Source organism: Corylus avellana, chromosome 11 (genome assembly GCF_965113065.1).
Source record: "Corylus avellana chromosome 11, dhCorAvel1.hap1.2, whole genome shotgun sequence".
In the NCBI taxonomy this organism is placed as follows: Eukaryota; Viridiplantae; Streptophyta; class Magnoliopsida; order Fagales; family Betulaceae; genus Corylus; species Corylus avellana.
The window spans coordinates 2,351,979-2,374,986 of NC_142500.1; the positions used below are offsets into that span (position 1 = coordinate 2,351,979).

General features: G+C 34.2%; 3 protein-coding genes across 3 annotated transcripts; 2 read left to right on the forward strand and 1 right to left on the reverse strand.

Annotated features, from left to right (window-relative positions):
* Positions 1 to 4,477: 4,477 nt before the first annotated feature.
* LOC132166757 (uncharacterized) lies at positions 4,478 to 6,126 on the forward strand. The gene is made up of 2 exons (XM_059577639.2): positions 4,478 to 4,548; positions 5,037 to 6,126. The coding sequence occupies exon 2, from the start codon at positions 5,088 to 5,090 to the stop codon at positions 5,865 to 5,867; it is 780 nt and encodes a 259-aa protein (XP_059433622.2). The 5' UTR covers positions 4,478 to 4,548; positions 5,037 to 5,087; the 3' UTR covers positions 5,868 to 6,126.
* A 3,275-nt stretch (positions 6,127 to 9,401) lies between these two features.
* On the forward strand, positions 9,402 to 10,214 carry LOC132166412 (lachrymatory-factor synthase). The gene is given in 3 exon segments (XM_059577214.2): positions 9,402 to 9,493; positions 9,568 to 10,057; positions 10,059 to 10,214. Coding segments are annotated over 2 exon segments (621 nt in total). The 5' UTR covers positions 9,402 to 9,493; positions 9,568 to 9,592.
* A 1,353-nt stretch (positions 10,215 to 11,567) lies between these two features.
* Positions 11,568 to 22,925, reverse strand: HBT (CDC27 family protein). Its single transcript, XM_059576684.2, has 16 exons — positions 22,736 to 22,925; positions 22,043 to 22,115; positions 21,785 to 21,894; positions 21,463 to 21,509; positions 20,565 to 20,662; positions 18,369 to 18,673; positions 17,182 to 17,337; positions 15,931 to 16,147; positions 15,339 to 15,565; positions 15,139 to 15,204; positions 14,855 to 14,974; positions 14,505 to 14,581; positions 13,717 to 13,836; positions 13,354 to 13,573; positions 12,694 to 12,975; positions 11,568 to 11,984 (listed from the first exon to the last, which is right to left on the reverse strand). Exons 1-16 carry the CDS (start codon positions 22,838 to 22,840, stop codon positions 11,934 to 11,936), a joined length of 2,274 nt encoding a protein of 757 aa, XP_059432667.2. The 5' UTR covers positions 22,841 to 22,925; the 3' UTR covers positions 11,568 to 11,933.
* Between the last annotated feature and the right edge of the window lie 83 nt (positions 22,926 to 23,008).

The following is a 23,008-nucleotide window of genomic DNA, read 5'->3' on the forward strand; positions in this document are numbered from 1 at the left end:
TTATATGTGTCTACTAGGGTTTGTTTTGGTTTTCAATTTCAAAACGTGCGTTTGGTAAAATTACGATTTTACTTTTAAAATTACAATTTAGCCTGTAAAATTGTACATGTAGCTTGCAAAAAACGGACTCTTATAAGATCTACCAATGCTTCAAAGTTCAAAAATAACACCGACGGCAGCTCTTTTAAGTGTTCAACCTTTTAACTCTCCAATTCCTTGATTAACTTTGACACCACATAGATATCTTGCAATCTTGTTTTTCTTTGGTCCCGTTAAGAATTAAATTGTAATGATCTAGAAAAATTATTAATTACATCTACACTATTATTTTTTTTTAAAAAAAATAATCAAGTCATAATTGGAACTTTTTATAATAACTTTTGAAACCCGTTCTTTTTTAGCGAAGAAGAACCAATGTAAAAGCTTAACACTCGTGAACTTTTTTATAATTTTTCACTCAATATGGACAATTTAATTTCTTAGTACGTACACCATGTTTTTGTCCATTTAGTAGCTATAAATGTGTATAATGGACGAAAAGAAAGAAAGTCAAAACCATAATATGTATGTATAGAGTATAGTAGCCCATAAAAAAGGTCAAATAAAAGTTACGTATACGTAATTGCATGCTGTATTGTTAATCAATCAATCTAATCTCATCGCATCAGTGTCGTTTATCGATTAAGGGTTTCACTGTTTCAGCCCACAAATAATGGAGCGTATATGAAAGAGAAAGAAGGAAGGAAAGACCTTTGTGTATTAAATTATTTTGGAAAAAAAAAACCAGCTTCCGAATTTGGAAAACTCAGGGGACCAATGGGCTACCTAGAATTAAATAAGACCAAGTTGGTTCCACTGACTTTAGCTTTAAGCTAATTTCTATCCTCTCACGCCCACCTACCTATGTGATTTTTCGTCGACAATTAATTAAAGGGGCCTCATTATTTAGATATTTGAGTCCTAAATTATTGGTGGTCCGACCAAAGACATGTAATTAAGACATTAAGTTTCGTGTTATTGGTGGTATAAGACTATAAGTAGTAAAGTTTCCCACATATTACATCACCTTCTCTTCATTATTGAACACATCAATTTTTGGGACTTGATAATTTGCTTGTTCCAATCTTGTGAGCTTGATTGGGTATTAATGGTGGGCTTTTTTTAAAAAAACTTTTATTGGCTTTCATGATTGCCAAGTGGCTTCTTATGTAAGGCTGTTCGCTGGGTCCCATGAAGTTCTTCTCAGCCATCGACGACGACGACCGCAGCCTTATCTCAACAAGAGTTCCATTTGCATACTCACATTATTTAAGAAAAATGTTAAGGAATTCTCTTGGTTTTTTTTTTTTTTTTTGGTAACAAGACTTTTATTAAAAACCAGACAAAACGACCAACAACAAATAAGCAAAAGAGTTAAGGGTTTTCAAAAAAAAAAAAAAAAAAAAAAGAGTTAAGGGTGAGGTGAATCTTTGTCACTACAAATGAGAAAAGAGGGAAGGAGAGAAAAGTAGATGGGAATGCGGCCAGAATGAGCTCTAACCGCGGCCCAATATGCTACATGATGAGTGCAGAAGTTGACACTTCTGTGTATTTTTCGAGCCTCCCATGAGGAGGAGGCTGGGATGAGTGATATGGAGTCTGCAATAACATTTGAAATCTTCCAGTCTTGAACTATAGATGGGTGTTGAAATGCCATGATGACCACAAGAGAGTCTTCTTCTATAATAAAATGCTTAAGCTTCAAGGAGACTGCCAAAGAGGAGGCAAGAAGAGCCGCAAGAGCCTCTCCATAGTTAGGATCACAAGGAGGATTAATTTGGGAGGTTGCCTTGATGATGAGTCCTTTGAGTCCTGACAAACAGCAGCTAGTGCAGAAAAGTTTTCTCTGATTGTTGCGTCCAAGTTTATTTTAAAACAACCAGCAAGAGGTGGTGACCATTTCTCCAACATAGGCTGAGATTCATTCTTCCAACCATTTCTCTTGTTTTCTTCTTCTTCTTCAGTTTTTTTTTTTTTTTTTTTTTTAAGGTGGATATTATTAAAAAAAAAAAAAATGGGGGGGGGGGGGGAGAAAGCTCATGTACCCTCCTCAAACTACCACCCAATTGACAATATCCTTCTCAAACTTTCAATTGTGACAATGTCCCTCCCAAATTATCAAAAATTGTTAATATTTCCCCCAATAACGAAATTACCCTTAGTAAAATTAAAAAAAAAAATACTAGAACTTCTAGAAAAAACCTAAAACTAATAATAAAAAAAAAAAAATTCTAAACGGAGGCAATTTTTTTTTAAAAAAAAAAAATTTGTTTAATAATTTTTTTAAAATAAAAATTTACGTTTAAAAAAAATAAAAATTTTTGTTTTTTTAAAACTAAATAAAAAAAATGTTTTTTTTTTAAATAAAAACTTCCGTTAAAAAAAATTGTTTTCTAAAAAATATTTTTTTTAAATGAAATTTTTTCGTTTTAAAAAAAAATCAATTTTTTTTTTAATTTATAGGGGTATTTTTGTCTTATTGAGAAATTTATAAGGACATTTTTGTCTTATTGCTAATCTTTGGGGGGGGGGGGGGACACTGACAATATTTTGGTAGTTTGGAGCGGACATTATCACAATTGAAAGTTTTGGGGAACATTGTCAATTGGGTGGTAATTTGAGATGGGATATATGAACTTTACCCAAAAACAAAAGAGAAAATTTATCCTTATTTCTTCCACTAGGTTTTTAAAAAATAATATCAAATACCAAAAAAACACCATAAGAACACCTAACAATATTTTCCTTATTTTAATCCATATATATATATATATATATATATATATATATAATGATCAAATAATCAAATATGATTTTTGCTTCTATGAAAATTCAAACCTTTGCTCTTCAAAATAATATTCTTGCCACACAAACCATTAAAGCATGTATATCATTTGTAATAAAATTTTTAAACAAAAATCCTTATCTTATGTTTCAAAGGTTCTTTGGTCCATTTAACTAAGTTGACATAGGCCTCACTAATGGGCTTGCACATTCCAAGCCCATCTGTGGGCTTACTTTTGAATAAACCAAAGCTGAGGTACGGGGGATGTTACAATTAAGTTGACATAGGCCTCACTAATCGGCTTGCACATTCCACGCCCATCAACTTGGGCTTACTTAAGCTGAGGTAGGGGGGATGTTACAATTTTCCTATTGTTTTTACATTGGTTTTGACTTTTATAGAAATTTGTCACAAATCTAACATTTCTTTCAATTTTTTTTTTTTTAAATCCTTTTAATGAAAATTCTTTTAGCAACTTAGGGGAGGAAAATGTCTTTCTTTCAAAAAAAATAACCATGGTAAAGAGCACTCACAATGGAGAAGTCAAATGGTACTTTTATCTAAATTAGCTAATTAGATCAGTAAACCCCCCAACATTGGATTGACAAAAAAAAAATGGTACATGTAGCAACACTATTCACGGGAATTATTTTATTTTCTCTTACTATTTCTCTTCCACATCTTTTTTTTACCAAAATTTTCTCTTACTATTTCTCTCTCCACGTCTCTTTTTTTCAAAAAGTTGAAAAATTGGATCTTTAGGAAAACTACAATCCTTATAAAAAATAAAAATAAATAAACTTTAAATGATATAGATAAAAGAAAAAATAGGTAATTGGATGAATGTTATCTTTTAAAACTCATTAGCTAAACTAGATAAAGTGAGTTTTAATTAATCATTTTGCATAAAAATATACATAAACCACTGCAAGCGCTCTAATGAGGTAGGATCTGGATACATTGAAATTCTTAGAGGAATTCTAGTTTTTGAAATTTCAGATTTAGGCCATCCATTTTTCATTCAAAGGTCATTGTTCTACCTTATGTCCTACTATTAATAACATAATAAATATTTATTATTTTGTTATTTTATTTAGTAGTTGGACACGTGATGAAACAATAACCCTTAAATAAAAAATAAACAACCAAAATTTAAAATTCTAGAAACTAAAATTCCATAAGAATTTCAGTAGATTGATCCAATGAGATAAATTTCAAATAGGCTGACTTCCTTCGTATTTTTCAATTTTATTGTCCAAATAGAGCATGTGGCATTAACAATTTAAAAGTGAGAAGCATGTTCTTGGACACGTGGGAACAACCTATTCGACGCCCGTATTGTGCTCTCCGTCACCAGCGGAACTAACCACGTGAGTGGCCGTTCTCGAAGGCGGCCGGCATGGACGACATTTTAATCTCCGAGTTCCCAAATCACCACCTTTTTCTCAACCTATTAGCTGAAACCACCAACTCCTACGACGACAAGTCAGCAGGTCATCGGTCAACCGAAGGGCACTTTGGGGATTACGTTTAAAAGTACGTAGCCGTTAATTTCTTCTTCCCAAGCATATCTCAGTTTCAACATTCAAAGCAGAGACTTTTAAAAGAGGAAAAGAGATGAAATATTGAAAAGAAAGCAAAGAAGAACAAGACATTACACAGTTGTGGGTTTGTTCTGTCGCCAGGGTTTTGGGTTTCTTGCACTTTTCATTTTCTGAACAAAGGTAATTATTCGTTTTCTTTTCCATATTGCAATTTTAGTTTTAGTTTTTGTTTATATTTGATATTCATGATCTTGCTTGAACTCTAATTCTATGCCAAAGCTGATGAAGCTCTTCTCACATGTTTGGATGTTGAAATGTAGAGAAAGTTTATTATTACCATTATAGTTTTGAATATATATATATATATATATGAATTCTAAGTTTTTGGAAACAAAAGCAACATAAAAGATTTTATTTTTATTTTGGTGGGTGGGGGTGGAGAAGAAGAAAAGAGAAGGAAAAGGATTGGTCAATTTGATAATGTTGAAAATATTTAGGTTAGGAAGCTTCAGGCTCTGGTAATGATATATTGCTATGGAAGCCCAAGGGGAATTTAATTTCTAATTGTTTTGTTCTTTTATTTGCATGTTATATTCTTAGAATATGCTCGTTTTGTAATTTGTGTTTTATTAATTTTTTTTTTGTCCTGTGAATATTTATTTGGTTAGTCCTAGTCCACCACTCTGGATTCTGGAACAAGCAGTATATAAAAGGGTGTGATGAATCTCAAAGTTTTAAAGGCAAAGCAAACTTTACAATTGGCATTCCTTCTGGGTGTGTGCTTCTGGTTGCTGTACCAGATTGAGCACTCACACAGCAAGGGGAAGGGCTATGGAGGAAGCATACAAGGCAAGCTCAATGATCAACATGGATTTATTGTTTTGGGGCGTAAATGGGATGCAGGGTGGTCGAGTGGTGATGATATGAATCTTGTGGGAGAAGGTAAAAGAAAAGAGGATGGAGGGGTTGGAGATGATGAATTAGATGGAAATGCTGATGAACAATTTGGAAAGTATATGGTGTTTATAAACAATGAGGAAAATAACTCTGATGATTCATGGGGAAACTTAAAAAAACAAGCTAAGGAGGATTTAGAAAGACAAATTAAGGAACCAGAAAAGAACAAGGAAATGATTTCTGATGATACTCTTAAACAAGACCAAGATGTTGAAGCAGGCAGCTTAAATAGGGAGAATGAAGAAGACAAAAACATTGTAGAAAGCAAAGAGGAGATTGCAGAGCAGCCTAGTGGAGTGGCCAATAATGTTGGTGTTGTTGGCAGAAGTGAAATGTTGGATGGAGTGATGATCCAAGGCTTCCATGATGAGAATGGGGTTCCACAAGATGGCAACAATCCTTTAGACTCCACTCTGACTGATCATCATTCAAGAGATGATCATGATGGAAACTTTCTAAATCAAGAAACCTCTTTAAATTCAAGTAATTATAGTAGCTTCAGTGAAACTTTCTCAAGAGATGATGCAGATACCAAAGAATAAAAGCAGAGCTTAGAAGACTCAAAAACAGTGATCATGCAACAGATGATGCAGAAATCAATTCTCAAACCTCAAAAATCAATCATGTTTCAGAAGCTTCACAATAAGATAGATTAGACACAGAAGATTCTCATTCTATTTCTAATTAGCAACATATTCAAGTTGAGCTCACAAACACAAAGATCTGCCCATTTGGTTCTCTAAGCAACTCTAGCCTTCACATGTGAGGTTTTAGTTCCAGAAAGGGGAGAACAATTTTTTTTTTTTTTTTTTTTAACCTTTACCATGTTGAATTTATATTTGCTCTGGAATTGAAGTAATTTTTATAACCAAATTCTTTTACTTTTACTGTCTCTTGTATCATTTTAAAGTTGTGGATATGATCATTAACTTACACTCCGATAGCAGAACAACTTGCTCCAATTTTAAAAATCCAAAAACGGACTCTATAAAAATTGTAAGGATTTAGGCGTTGGCCAAAATTTAAAGAAATTATGAATATATTAAATTGACACTTTTTAAAGTTTATGAGTATAATTGTGAAAATGATAAAAGATCAAAAGAAATTTCTTTTTTTTTTTAAAAAATGGTTAAATATTATTCTAGTACATGTGGTTTGCACCAAAATTAAATGGCCACCTAAGTTTTCAAAAATATCACAAATGGTACATGTGGTAAGCCAATAAACTCACTTGATACCTTTGTCAAGATTCCGTTAAATTTTTTAACGGAACGCCACATCACTCTTATACGTGGGCGCCATAAGGCGTAGCACTTAGATTTTTGGATGCTACGTCATATTTTATTTTATTTTAAAAAAAAAATCCAAAAAAAAAAAAAAACCGCTAGAGTGGTCGAACGACCCCCTTGTGGCCAAGGGGGTGGTTCGGCCACCCCCTAGAGCCAAAACCTCAAATTTTTTTTTTTTGAGGGTTTGGCCCAAAAAAAAGGGGGTTTTTTTATTAAAAAAAAGATGAAACTTCACTTACCCTATGAACTTTCGTGTCTTTTACAAACATTCTCTCAACATTGAAAATCTCTCACTTTAGTGTATTGAACTTTCGTTTTGTTCCAAATACCCCCTACCATTAGATATTGCAGTCAAATCAAATGGTGAAATAAGTAAAAGACCTTTATATCCTTAAAAATTTCAAATGTACCCTTATTTATAAATAAAAAATTATTATTATAATTATTATATTACCAAAAAAAAAAAAAAAGTCTCAAGTGACCCACCCACTGACCGTCTTTTTTTTTTTTTTTTTTTTTTTTTTATGACCCGTGGGTCACAATACGGGTGGGTTAGATCTACCAGTGAACCCACGGGTCAAGAGTTTTTTTTTTTTAAATAAAAACTAAGGGTATTTTAGGAATTTCACACCCCTCTATTAGGATCTAACAGAAAATCATAACGGAAGGGAGAAAGTGGAAGGAAATCAAAGTTGGCTACACCAAAGTGGGAGATTTTGAATGTTGAAGGTGTTTGCAAAATGCGCAAAAGTTTATAGAGGGTAAGTGAAGTTTCCCCTTAAAAAAAAAAAAAAAATGATGTGATACCCAAAAATTCAAGTACCATGCTACGTGATGTCCACGTGTAAAGGTGATGTGGTGTTTCATTAAAAAGCTTAACAGAATCTTGATAGGATACCAAGTGAGTTTATTAGCTTACCCCAGGTACCATTTACGGTATTTTTAAAAATCCAGGTGGCTATTTGATTTTGGTATAAACTATATATAAGTACTGAAAATAGTATTTAACCAAAGAAAAACATAAGTAAAATTTTCCCGAAAATTAATATTAATATCACTGATAAATGGATGTTTTCAAACTAGAAGTAAATCCAGCATATAAGCAATAGAGAGGAGCTATATATATGTACATTCTCTCCCGACCCCAAATATCCGACGATATTTTGAAAATTGAGAGAATAAAAAAAAGGACCAAGGAAGGAAATAAATCAATTTCTCTAAGCGATAATCATCTTCATAGTAATTGATTGTCCTCACCGTCCCTCTTTTGAAGAAATTAAAGAGCAATTTGTTGAATTAGGGCCACCAATTTCATCATCGCATCTGGAAAAGTCAAGAGCATAGTATATATATGTATATATTCTCTCTTTTTCCCCCCTTCTCTTTTCCTTTTCCTTTTCCTCCTCTGTTATACCATCAAGTCAGTGAGTTTGCATATCATGTATCATTTTATCATGGTAAAGTTATCTTATAAGAGTATGATTGAGATTGTGTTTGAGAAATAGAATTTTTAAGTCAAAAAATATTTTTTTTTGACAAAAACTTCATTTTTAAGCTTTTGCCAAAAATGCGTTATGACTATTTTCAGACTTTTTGGATCCTTAATTCAACACCTTTTAATTTTTTATCCAAACGAGTATTTTTTTTTTTTTTTCAAATGTATTTTTTCAGTGTTAAACGCACTTTCGACTCTTCAAACGCAATCTCAAACAAACCCTAAGTGCACACCAGAAATTAATGTTGTTTTTAGAATATTATATTAGATCATTTTTTTTTTTTCATTGAGGCTCGTTTTTTATATTTTTATTTTATTATATTTGTTTCCTTTTCAAAATAGACCGTTACCTAACACCTTCATTTTATTTTTTCTATCAAAAAATAAAAATATTAACAACTAACTTTCAAAACAAAACACTCAAAAAAATTTAAAATTGCTATCACCTTTACATCACATCAAAACGTTTTTTTCCAAATACCTCTCAAAAAGTTATGTTTGCCAAGTCTTTCTTGTCCTTCTTCCTTGAAAAGTCAAATGTCTTTTTTCCCCTTGCCAAACATTTTTTTCACGTTTTACTCACAAAAAATTCAAAACTCATGTGACCTATATTATATATCAAGTCAATCAATTTCTTTCCTAACTCTTATAAAGAAACTTATGAGTGTTAACTTTAGTTCTGTAATTTATAAAGAAACTTATGAGTGTTAACTTTAGTTCTGTATTAGACAGATAAGTAGCCCACATAAAGTATGTAATTTATAAAAAAATTCATGAGTGTTAACTTGCTATCTGAAACCGGAATTTATAAGTGATTATATCGAAGTTTCAAATTAACTAATCCTTTTATAGTGATAGTACAAATGAAACTAATCTTTTTTTCCTTCACCACTAATTGGTCCACGTTTTATATCATGTACAGGTTCGTGCAATCAAACACCACAATCGACAACTCGAACCTCAATCATAACAACTCACCAAAAAAAAAAAAAAAAAACTCAATCATAACATATCATGATATGTAGAAAACTTTAGTACTCCAGTGTAAAATAAATCTCACAAGACCGTATTCACAATATATATATATATATATATATATATATATATATATATATATATATCATGATGATCCACGTCATGTGATAGGGAAAATTGGAAATTGGAGGACCCTTTTCGATTGTAACATGGTACGAGGAAAGGATCGACCACATACATCATGTGGTGGACAATGTTCACAAGAAAATATCTTACATGCATGGTGCATATTATGCTGAAACCTCTATTTAAAGGGTCACTTTTATTACAATATATATGGTGTGATTTCGAATTAGGTATATACAAGTGGTTCCCAACTCTCTTTAAGAAGGAAAAAGAGATAAAAGAGGTAATTTGGGTGTCGGAGTGCTCCTGGTTCTCCGAGTCTGGTGGTTTTCTAACGACATCTTCATTATTTTGCAGGAATTTTGTCACCGGTCCGATCCAAATGGCTAATGATGAGCAGCAAATAAGTAAATGGAAAGGCAAGGCTAGTGAAGAGCTAGCAGGTCCCAAAGCAGAGCAAGTGTGGCCTCTCTTGGAAGACTTCTTCGGCCTCAACAAATGGTTCCCAACTCTCACAACTTGCCTTGCTGTTGAAGGCATCAATGGACAACCTGGGTGCGTCCGCTACTGTGCTGGCTTCAAAACCCCGGTTAATAATGGCGACCAAATTATGAACTGGACGAAGCAGAAGCTGCTGTCCATTGACCCAACAGAGCTCACTTTTAGCTATTCCATTGTTGATGGAAATGTTGGGTTCAACTCCTACGTATCGACCGTAAAAGTGGTTCCCAATGAACAAGGGTGTAGTATTCATTGGTGGTATGAAGTTGAACCGGTGGAAGGGTGGATGCCGGAGGATTTGAGCGTTTTTATCGGATCGGGTTTGCAGGTCATGGCAAAGAGAATGGAGAATGGAAGAAGCTCTTCTTCATCCCCATGCAAGCACAAATCAGAAACCATAATTAATTTGTAGTACTACTCGTGCTTTCGTAGTTGTTATTGTTGCTTTTGGTTTTGCTGTTTTCATTTTCTGCGCTATCATTATTAACATGCCCCTTGCTTGATTTGGAGATTGTTGAGTAATCCTGAGCTGTATGTGAGTGAATTGTTTCGCAATCACTATCAAAAAAAAAAAAAGCCTAATTAGTAATGTTTGGAATAGGGACGTTTTTTAAAACGTTACTAATTTGAGGCGATTTACTGTTTAAACGTTCATATTCAAAAAATAGGATGTACTGTTCACACGTCCCTATTCACACGTAAATAGAGACGTGTGAATTGTGTTACTGAATGAGGATGTGTGAACAGTAAGTTGCTGTTCAAACGTCCCTAATTTTAAAAATTTTGGCACTTGAAGCATTTATAACAACCATCCACATCCAAAAACTTCAAAATTTATCCTCTATCACTCACACGCATCACTTTTTTTTTTAATATATATATATATATATATTTGAATTTATTTTATTTTAAAAAATAATAATAATTTTTTTTTGGGAATTTTTTTTTAATTTTTAAAGAGAATGGACAATTAAACAGTGCAAAACGTCACCTTTCAAAAAGGTGATGTGCACACTATTGCCATGTCCCCTTTTAGGGACATTTTCACTATTTAAACGTTCCTAATTTAAATTTTAATCATTATACTTAGGAATATTTGCAAAATGTCACTATTTGAGCATCCCTAATTAAGTAGAGACGTATTTTTTTTTTGCCTTAAAATGTCACATTAAAAATGTCCATAATTCTAAGGTTTTTGTAGTGAATGAAATTTTCTATCCTCCCTGAATGCAGACAGAAGACGAGGAAAGAGGGTTTTTTTTTTTTTTGCCAAATTTACGTACATCCCTTCCCTCATCTGCCCATGTGCCACTCTATCATCTTTGTCAGCCTCCGCTTCAGCTACCACATTTGTAATTCACTAACGGCACCAGCTTCCCCTCTTATCTTTTTCTTCAGATCTTCATAGCTGGTACTCCTTCTGCCTACAAAGACTTCCAAATCCAAATGAGACATTGCAATGAGGCTCCTCTAACATCGGCTTTGGTCTAGTCATTACTAATGTTATCCTCCCTGTCATAACCATCAAGTTCTCTTGTCGTTGCAGTAGGCATTTCTCTAAATAACTCTTTCATTATACTGCCTAAAAAAACTACCGTTTTTGGCAACCCGTTTCTATGCCCATACACCAAGTAACTACTTGACCCGGTCATTTATTTGATTCATTTACAAATCTTTTAATTTTTTCTGTATTGCCATGTTTGTAATGATATCTTTGTTGGTGTTGCCCAACCCCCACCTTTTGTATAATTAAAGACTTTTTACATGCACGTGTAATTCAAGTCCCACAATTTTGAAATAAAAAAGTAAATCACTGACGGGTGCAGAAGGAGTGGAAGCAGATTAGCAGCCCACGATCAACAAGAGAAGGAAATAATATGGAATATTGAGCCCAAGTATCACTCGAGGGATTGGTGAGTCAACTGCAACTATGAACAAGTAAATACAGAGTAATGATACAAGACTTTTTCTTTGGCATCAATCATGATACCACTGTATATGAGAGAGCTTTAAATACCTTTGTTACATCATCCTCTGTTAGTTTGTGAATCACCGACAGAAATGAGGTCACTTCACATGATCTGCCAACTAGAAGGGGTCCCAAGCATCAAGCCATTTTATTCATCATCCATCGAAAGCACAAGCAGGCCAAACTCCTTGGGGCTAAATGATCTGAGCCGAATTAGATCATTCTCATATTCTGCCTGTCAAAGCAACTAGATCTACAACTCCTCTTCTAGTTCATCCGGCACATGCAACTTCTCAATGGCAGACTGTCATAAGATTAGAAGAATGAGTGAACATAGCAAACATTTACAACAAAAGAAAAAGAAAAATGCAATCTATTTGTGCAGTAATCGGACCTAAAATAAATGCTTTTATTTTTTCACAAAAAAAAGAAAGAAAGAGGAAGCTAAAAGATGCATAACTAATCTCATGACAAAACTGAATGGCAAACTTGTTTGTAATAATGAGAAAAAGGGGCTGAGAATCACAAGAATTGAGAAGGCCTGCATTAAATTGAATGGATGGGAAAGAAAGATTTGGAAATGGCAGATCAGGCGGAGGAACAGCAGCCCCACCCTTAAAACAAAGGTTGTACATAACAAAAGAGGCTGGTTATGGCTTTAACTTCATAGGTGGGACCCTGCCCGCTCTCTTCACTATTTTTGTGGGATAATTGAAGCTTTAAACCCTTTTTAACTTATGGTAGAAGAATCCCCAACTCTACAAGGCCCACACTAATACTGCTAGGCTATAAAGCTTGGTTCACAAATTAAAACCTTGATGAATGTATTCCAAAGATATTTGATATGGAATATAGTGAACTGTGCCCACTCATTTAAACTCCCCTGATCCTCAAAAAGAAAGAATCATATTTTCTTATGTGGAAATTTACAGAATTCTGGAAACTGAAGGTGCATTGCAATAATAATATCCAATTTTAAAGGCAATAAGATAACTACGAAATAAGTCGATCACCTTAATGGCAGCAATATCTGTCGCAGGTGGTTTCAAATCCAAAGCAAGACCAAAATGAAGCATTGCTTTTTCATGCATATTACGCCGCTTATAAATGTTACCCATCAAAGCAAACACACTGCTTTCACGAGGGATATACTCTTTAAGCTCCTCCAGGACTTCTAGGGCTTGATCAAAATTTTCCAAGCTAACTAGTATATTAGCCTTCTGATACATGGGAAGAGGATTCTTCTTATCGGCTAAAATAGCGTTCTCCATGATCACCAAGGCTTCGTCATCTCTCTGTCGGATGATAGAAACACAATTAAAAGTGCATTTAGGACTCTGATTTCGAAAGCCATCCCATAAATGTGATTTTAAACCAAATCGCAATTGCTTGAAAATGCGTTTTTAAAAAATTGTGGTTAGAAAATATAGAAAAAACTATGTTTAGAAGGCAAGGGAAGGGGTGTGTTTTTAAAAACATGCTATTTTAAAAGCTAAACTGCAATATTAAAGGCCAGACCACAATTTTACTAAACACTTAACTGTGCTTTTAAAATTGTGATTTCAAATTGCACTTTTTGAAATCGCAAACCCGAACAGAACCTAAGAGAGTTTTCAAAGACAATATGCTTCTTGAAGCTACAATATTGGAATCATTATAGCAAGAGACCAAACCTTTAAGGCATGCAAAGCTGTGCCAAGATAACACATTATAACAGAAGAACATGGATTTATCTGGAAAGCCATCCGGAAGTGATGCTCTGAAAACTCATACTTCTCTTGGCGGAGATATATCATTCCAAGCCCATACCAGGAGTTATAATGTCTTGCGTCAACCTGAAGTGCACTCTGGTAGCTCTTAATTCCATTCTCAAAATCCTCCAAAGCTACATATCTGCAGATAAGGATGCAATTGCAAGATCATAAATACCTAGCTGAAATAATAAAAAGTAAGAATTAACCATCAATGGATAAATTCACTCTAGTAGCTATTCAATTTTATGGGTTAAATCAGGGTGGGAAAAGAGACTGCCATACTCATGACCACAAAGTGTGTGTGCATATGCAAATCTCGGATTAAGTTGAACGGATCGCTGGAAATTTCTCAGAGCAGTTTCATGGTCTTTCTGCAAGCTATAGCAATTTCCCATAGCACACCTGCATGTCCATTCAAAAGGAAACATATAAGAAATAATAATGCAGATAATAACAACTAACAAGTCCTAATACAGCCATCAAAAACAAGAATCTAAGAGCTTCACAGCCTTTTGGCCCTCAAATTTGCAAAGACACATTCCTAGCGATGTGTAAAGTAGGTAATTAATGCCAAAAAACCAAAAATCACTGAACTGCTATGAGTAGCCATCACAATTACAACCATTTAACAGGAGGGCAGAAACAAACACAGCTCATAAGGCAAACTGAAAGATAAATGCCAAAAAAAACCTTTCCTTCCTTCCCCTGAACAGGTAGGCAGGAACAATTTATACTTCTATAAATATGAGTGCATAACTCAAGATTTCAGAGTTTAATAGAGAATAATAATAATAGTACTTTTCAGGGGAAGATAAATGCCACAAGAGTGAGGAAAAAACTAAAATCCATGTTCATTAAGACGAGATAATTAAAGATTGTACTGCATATTGCAGCTCAACTTTAAACACAAGATTAAAGTAAAAAAAAAAAAAAGTGATGGAGAAACAGCTCTGAGGATGCAAAATAGGAGTAATAAAAGGTCACTCGCAGAATTCTAATGCTAAGCAGTTTTATAAGAAAACTAAGACTAGAATGCACTGTGTTATTTGAGGAAAGATTGATAACGCTACCAAGATTGAGGAGCTAAGCGGTCAGTTGATATAAGTTCTTGAGCCAGGTAACTTAATTTCATATCTTCCTTCAAATGCTGCAATAGAGATAGAATAACTGTCAGTGAACCAATAAAGGGAGAAACTTTTACTGCACAAATCCAGTATCATAAATGCAAGAAAATATATTAAGAGTTTACTTGAAGTTAAGAGTAGTTATGACATAATAAGTAGAATAACAATGACTTTAAGCCCCCATTTTGTGGTTAGCTTAAGTTCACTGAAGTTACCCAGCTAAGGGAGTTTATTTTCAGATTGCATCCTGGGGAAAAACAAAGAATTTTTTCAAGGACAATATAACGGGAACTCACATAAAGAACTGTAGAATACATATCCATTCCTTCTAAACTGTAAGGGGATGCCTGGCGGGCAAGAGTGAAGGCCCAATCTGCTTCTGAATAATCTACCAGTTCAAAATATGCTTTTCCAACCTGCATTTAACACATGAACGAATGTATTTCAGAGATTCTACTGCTCTAGCAGAAGAGTCATTTACAGATGGATAGCATGTAAAAAAACCAGTTCATTGATAGATGGGGAAAAGGTATAAAATCCAGAAAAGCGTTAAGAACAGAATTTTGAAAAACCAAACTACCTGGGAAAGCACCCAGCCTGTGTTATACTGCTTCTGTGGAAGCTTAAGATATACATCCAGTGCTTCCTGTACAGCCCAGAACCAATCAAACAATTAAGCATGAGACAGGAAATACAAAATCATCTTCCAAACAAATCTTCTTTTTTGTTCTATTTAAATAAAAATTATATTTCATTTATTCAAGAATAATCATTTAATACCTGGCACCTGTACATGCAGGAAAGTCTGTAGCCTTCCCCAAGAGTTCTCAAAAGGCCCATTATTTCTGAAGCACCGCTAATGACTCTTGAGCCATTCATAATAGCTGCACTAATTGGAATAGTTGCTCCTTCTTGTTCAAGGGATCTAGTATCACCAGAGGGAGATGAACTAGAAGTTGTCAATGTGGTATTTGAACGAGAATCATCAAAAGTCTCATTGCGTATCCCTATATGAAATAAAATTTGAAAGCTTATAGAGCGTCAATTCATTAGCAATTGGGCAGAAATATAGCATAATAAAAGAATTTGACTTCGGGTTCTGGCCAAGCTCACATTAACATATTGGAAGTCATCATGTGTAATCTATAAGAAAGAAATCTTGGATCCATAATGCAGTTTAATTTGAGTTCACACGTGGCTTAGATAACTATTATAGCTTTAGTTGCAATCAAGTCCTTTTATCATTAACCAAGTGGTAGTGAACAATTAATTGTAAGGAATATCAGTGAAAGATCATCATTTTTGCAGTTTTCAATCCTCATATGATAGTATAATTTAACTGAATTAGTATAAGATAGAAGAGATTCTTTACCTTCATCAATATTTTCATTTGTCCATGACTGACCCTTACGAACTGTCACAGCACGAAATGCCATAGAGCTCAGCTTGGAACCGCCAAGATATTTAGAAGAGTTGCTAGTTCCATTTCCAACAACCATTGTGGCGCTCACATTTGTGTTGGCCCCTGAATCTCCAGAAAGCCTTGTACTTCGTCGAGGGCCAGAATCAGAAAATAACCTCCCAGAAATCTGGAAACAAAGGAAACAAAATAATTTTAAGGGGGAAGATTTCAAATTGTGCATCAAAAAGATCTAAAAATGAAGAATACTCCTCCCACAAACAAGGTCTACATGGATATACCAAGCAAGCAATAGAAAAAATTACTGCAAGAAACGTGGTTAATAAGACAGGCTCCAATCACTTAATGAACAAAATGAAAATGTCACGTCAGCTTCAACACAAAAACAAGAACAACCACGCCCCACCAAATTATTAAGATCGGGCAGAAAGATGCCATAAGATGTGTCGACAAGTTAAACCTACAGATTAAAGTATGAACCTATGTAATGAACTGAAGGCCACATCAGCCAAAAAGAAAAACAACGTTAGTGTGAGCTGAATTTTGTACCCAAAAAAGGCAAGGAAAAGCGGAAACTACTGAATAGCCTTAAAAAAAAGGCAGAACCAAACCACAAAATGATCTTAAAAGGCAAACTAATAGATTAGTGCCAGCTCTGAAAGCTCACAACTTCACATAGAAAAAATTTAACAAATCAAACAAACTGATAGCAAAAACAATTCAAACTTAGCTTTTCTAGCCAACGTGTATGGTGTATCTAAAGCTGAGAGTCCCTGCTCAGTTACTTATTCAAAAGACACATACAGTCTCCTGACAAGTTACAAACAACTCATATAGGCTTCCTAGTTTCATGCACAATATATGCACTCTGAAAATCTGACCAAGTAATTTGTTAAAACAAATGCTCTACAAATGGACACATAACAATTTAAATTGTGAAATTTATAATAAGGAATTACTGCAAAACGGTATTATCACTATATTCTGACCAAAAGAGGTGATACATCAAAGTGGTGCTACGTGTAATTATGCTTTTATCTCTACACTCCCACTTTGCGCTTTGAATGAATATACATTAGTTTTATATATCAGCCCAGATTACAGTTGAGAGATGAGCAATTCCAGTTGAAAGACTCCATTCTCTGTTCCTTATTCCCTCTTACAAATAAAAAAAAAAAGAGCATGAATATACAAATCTATAACCTTCCGTAATTTTCCTTCATCCACAAACTTTCTTCGAGGGGCTTGAATAGTAGAGTTCACGGTTGACCTTGGAGAGCTATCAGCACCGAGTATACTTGGGTTTGGACCATTTGGCTGCGCATTTCTGCACAAAGGTGGTGGAGCAACACCTGACAACTGTGAAACATAGAGGATCTAAGAGCACTGATTGATCTTTACAGTAAAAAGGAAATAGAAATTAACAAAGATGTAGATAATTCAATACATTTGCTAAAGAAACAAAATATTGTTGCACAAATCATGTCCATAAGCTAAAGGTGCAAAAGCAGTGGCAAATCTCCATATTTGCACTACCATGGGATTTATGAGCAGCATCAAAAAGGATTATGAGTGCAGAACTTCTCATATAAAAGTTAGGTATAGCCTACATGAAAATTAAAGCAACTACACTAGAGAAACTTGCATTTCACTAGCATAAGATTGAGAAGACGCTAAAAGGAATGAGATAAAGGCTTAATCCTGGAAGAAGATATAATTATATAAAGAGAACTCTGAACATATTCTAAAAACAAGAATTATGAGGGAACTTACGAAATGTGGGAACTGCATAGTAGGGATTACAAAATCCAGACCCGAAAACCTTAGGGGTGTGCAGCCAAATATAGAGTTCAAGTACATAAGCCATAAAGCCCAAAAAAAAAAAAAAAAAGGCAATATCTTTGCCACCATAGTGTCACCTGAAAATTCGAAATTTCCTAGTTCAGGCTGAGACCTGAGCCCACATCTTTATTGTTAAAGAACTAAAAACCCATGTAAAGTAAAGAGATCCTACCTACTCAGCACTAATAATTCTGTGAACTTTTAAAACCACCACACATGGAAGAGGCCAAAATCTGGTCTCTTAGACAAAAAAAAGTATAGAATATAAACCACAGGACAGACAAAACAAATGTCTTTGGAACAAAAGTATCACCTGGAACTTCCAAAAATTCTTAGATAGCATCGTCAAAAATTAAAGATACATCCTCTTATATAAGAAACTATTAGAGAGATTGAGACTTTAGGGAGTTTTTCAGTCGAGCCATAATATAACAAGTTGGGACACCACTCAACTCAAAAGCTTAAGCCTATGAGTTCGAGCCCAACTATGCTATATTAACTACTCACTTGTGATATAACATTATGAGGTGTAATTTAAAGTAAGATACCTGTGAAACCATTGGTGAAGGAGTATTATAGAATGATATGTTTGATGAACTGCCATTTAAAGGCTGAACAGCAGCTGCTCCATGATAATTTCCAGGAATATCTCTTAGGTTATTGCCTTGCATGTGTTTCAACTGCCTTGGACTGGCATCATCTGGGCCTGGAACAAAGTTCCTAGCAGAAACTGAGCTACGATCCTCATTTGGCATGTTCAAGCTTTGGGAAGCTAATCCATGGGGTAAGTACTGCTTTTGTAAGCAAAAAGCAGCTGCTTCACCAAAAACTGCAGTTGCTTCTTCAGCAGCGCCTAAAATTATCAAAAAAGAAAGGCCTTGATTAAATATGGATCAAAAGTACAAGATCAAGCCCCAAACTATATATCTCAATTGCGTGAGCATTGTTCACTAAAAAAATAGCAGCAACTGCAGTCATATCCTTTTTTTTTTTTTTGATAAGTAACTGCAGTCATATCCCTAACATAGAATACATTTACTACAAACCTTATTAAGAATTAATCCGGCTCTTATAACTTTTTTTTTATAAGTAATCGACAAATATCATTGCGGCCCTTATAACTATGGCTTAATTAACTTCCAAAGTCTCAAACTTCATCATTCTAAAAGGACATTATCCTATGCCTTGTTGTGGCAACAGCTGCATATACTTTGAATAAAAGCCAAGTCAGCAAAGGGAACTAAAATACAGACACAGGCATGGTAAATAAGTGGGGATGTAAATGGATCATATTCCTAATTACATGATCATGGTCAGATTGAAATTTTTTTCGATAAGTAATCGACAAATATCATTTAAAGTGTAAGGCGCCCTTAAGTACACAAGAAGTATACAAAAGGAAACACCTAACTAGAATTAGCGAAAAGAACTAGGAAATCATTATAACTAGAAATTTGAAAAATCTTTTGGCTCAACTTTATCCCAGTTTTGCTGAGGGAGCAACCCCATTTTTAACCTTAGCACAAGCGCTAAGCGATAATAATACCTTAAATGGGTAAAAATATGCAGAATTTATTACTTTTCGTGAAGGATTAGATCTAGTAACTGGGGGTCTATGGCTAACCGATATTGCACACCATCATTTATTTATTGCAATTCTTTTCTTGATAGCGGGTCACATGTATAGGACCAACTGGGGCATTGGTCATGAAAATCAGAGCTACTAGAAATCATGAATAAAGGACAAAGCGCATGTCTCAATAAAAAGGCGCTACCATCATCACCTAACTTCCCCACCATAAATCTTTTTTTTTTAAAAAAAAAAAGGAAAGAGCTCTTCAAATTAAAGGGCATTGATCACAACACTAGCATCGATCACGACCATTCCAATATGCAGGACATTATTTATGTCCCTTAACAATCAAACTCAACCGACAACATATTAAAGAATCAGTTTAACTTGAACTGCAAATGCAGATTTTGATTATGAAATTACACATCCACAAGGCAGCGTAGTCCAATATTAGAATATGTAGGAAAAACTTCACTTAACCCCTCTATTGTCATCACTTTTACAATGTTCCACCTAAAGTTCAATTTCTCTCAATTAAGTGTATCCATCTTTCAATTGTTTGCAATCTCACCCCTTCGTTAACTTTTCTATTATCTTTTCCCAAAATACCCCCATTCATTTTAGGAAAAAAAATTGCAATGGTCTGAATTTAATGGTATTTCCAAAAATACCCATGCCTCAATCTTTGCAAAAAAAATTAAATATTTTTTCTATGAAAAAATAGGTAAAATTTTAATAGGATTTAGCGGAAAATCCTAACAGAGGAGGGACATTGAAAAAAATTAAAAGTTCGATACACTAAATTGAGAGGTTTTGAACTTTAGGAGGGAAATTGCAAAAGGGGTGACAATTTAGGGGGGGGTAAGTGAAGTTTCCCGAATATGTATGATATTTACATTCTCACGATAAAACGTACAAAGATGAGATAAGAAGGGGGGAGGGGGAGAACATCTGCTAATAATGATAACTTAAACGAATTTTAATCCACTAATTAGCAAGTCAAAATGAAACTCAACATATGAAGTAAGTTGGCTCTTAATCAGCTTAAATTTCTAAACATAACATTTTAAGCCCTGAGAATTAACTGATCAGTTGCTGTGTTAAATTATCAATTACGCTGGTAGCACAGCAGTTCAAGAACTTGGACCATGTGGAAATTCTTTGTACAAACCTAATACACATAGCTCCTCATATGCAGCCCACATTAAAGGATCTACTGATAATGCCTGCTTAAAATGATGTACAGCACTTTTCCTTCTATCAGTGTACCTAAAACAACATAAAATCTCAATAAATAAAAAGCTAATATTCAGAATTAAGAAATTGCACAAACACACATACACATAATTATGCAATATGCACATCAATAACAACTAACCATTTCAGACTTTATGTTAGTTCTGACATTCAAAGATGAGAATTGAATTAAATTCAGATTCACTTCCTAGCCGTAAGACAAAGGAAGTATAATTCATAGAGCACAAAGGATTAAAGACATAGTAATGAAATACAATCAACTGCACTTAATGACCCAGTTTACATTGTCCAAGCACTAATTCAATCCAGGACTTTGGATAAGCTAGAGCTGCAAGTAATAGAAACAAATTAAGGAACAGAAGCTAACACAAAATAAGAAAAAGCGGCCTTGTACCTCTACTACAATTAATCAGCGAAGAAACATGAAAGGACACACAGAGTGGGAGAGTCTGATTCTTGGGGAAGGAAGGGGAAGAACTTTATTTAATATATTTCTTTCACCTGATATCATGTCAAGTAAAATGCAAATAGATTTGTAACTTTGAAAATAAGTTTAAGACCACTTCATAAGACATCCACTTCATATAACTGTATGAGAGAAACCAGTTTTAAGGGTGTCTCTTTCATTTCTTTTTGTTTTGCTTTTTTTTTTTTTTCTTTTTTTATAAAACAATGTATTGTATCACCTTATTTGTTTCTCATTTGTACTGTACATGTATTTCAAGCAACAGGTAATACAATTCTGGAAGTTTAGAAAATGATATATGGGACAATAAAATAGCAACCTACTTGACCAAAAAAAAAGGAGTGACCTGTAAATAATCCCTAGAAGGTAATGACCGGCTGCACCATTTGGAATCTGCATAAAGAAGATAAACAACAAGAAGCAAGTCATCATCATCCTAAAAAACAACTGAACAAGCAGACACTTCCCCAAAAATTAAAAAACAGACAACCAAAGACCAACAAATAGCAGTGATGGAACATACAAAAAATTACAGTGACCAAAGTATAAATCATGCAACTTGTTTGAATCCCAGATTTGAAGAAAACAAATGTAATGGTTAAGAATATTTTTCTTGTAAAGAGCAAAATCAAAAGAAGTTAGCTTGTACACAAGTTACTCTCCAATACCTCTGCACCTGGCTCATTAGCAGGACATAATGCAGCTTCGGCTTCTTTAAGAAGGTCCATCTGAAAGCATGATAGTGCAAACAAGTAGCGGGACTGAGCCATTTGCATTCCTTCATAAATAAATGAACGAAAAAAGAAGAGAGAGAGATTAATGGATGATAAATTTTTTTAAAAATCAACCACAATAAAGAAACGTCGAAGAACCATAACAACAAATTAGTTGAAAAATAGCAAAAACATTAATACTATGACACATACCCTTCAAAATATGGTACGCGGCATAAGATTGATTGTTGTGCAAGTAACAGCCAGCTAATAATTGCATATTCGTCTGCATACAACAAAAAGTAAGCATCAAGAATTCAAGAACTAAGAGGAATGATTAAGAAAATTCCAAAAATTGATGTGTCCCTCGATGAACAGCAATCAATTCTTAAATAAAAAACCTAAAAACTAATGTGCTTTGTCTTCTTCCGAAAATTGCAAGATAGAGTCCTAGTTAACCAAGCCCACTGAACAGTTTTTGCAATTTCACCCACTACTTTACAGTTTTTTTTTTTTTTTCTTTCTTTTTTGGGTAGTGAATAAGTAAGTTCATTACAATTTCACCCGCAACTCCATCCAGCACTCTATGCTGCATTTAAATCACCCCCTCCCCACAAATTTCTCATAATACCAACCACAGAAGAAAGGAATTAATAGAAAATAAATTAAACTGAGGGTTTTGATAACGAGAAGTATCAATCTTGATTATATGCGCCAATGTCTCCTTTGGCTAATGAGACACAACATTCAGATTTCAAAGAAATAAGCTTCTTTTTTTGGCACGGTTTCTCGGGAACCAAACAAAGAGGCGAGAAAGTAAAAAAGTAAGTGGAAAATACCAAAAAAGATTAAAAAAAAAAAATTAAAATTTTTTTTAAAAAAAAAAAAAAAAAAAAGAATAGGAACCTCAGAGGGGAACTCAGCGCAGAGGCGTTCGCAGATGAAAATGGCGTTTCGGTATACGAAATGACGAAGGCTGTTCTGTACGCAGTCTGTGAGTATTGCTTCCATGGCTGCCTTGATTCTCACAGCGAGAAAGAGAGGGGGGTTTCTGGTTTTGGGGGCTTCTTTTAGGTTCAAATCAGGGCGGCACGTGTAACATCCAATTTCAAAAACCAAAAAGAGGCACGTGAGAGCGATCGGGGAATATAAAATATTTGTACAAGACAACGTCGTCGT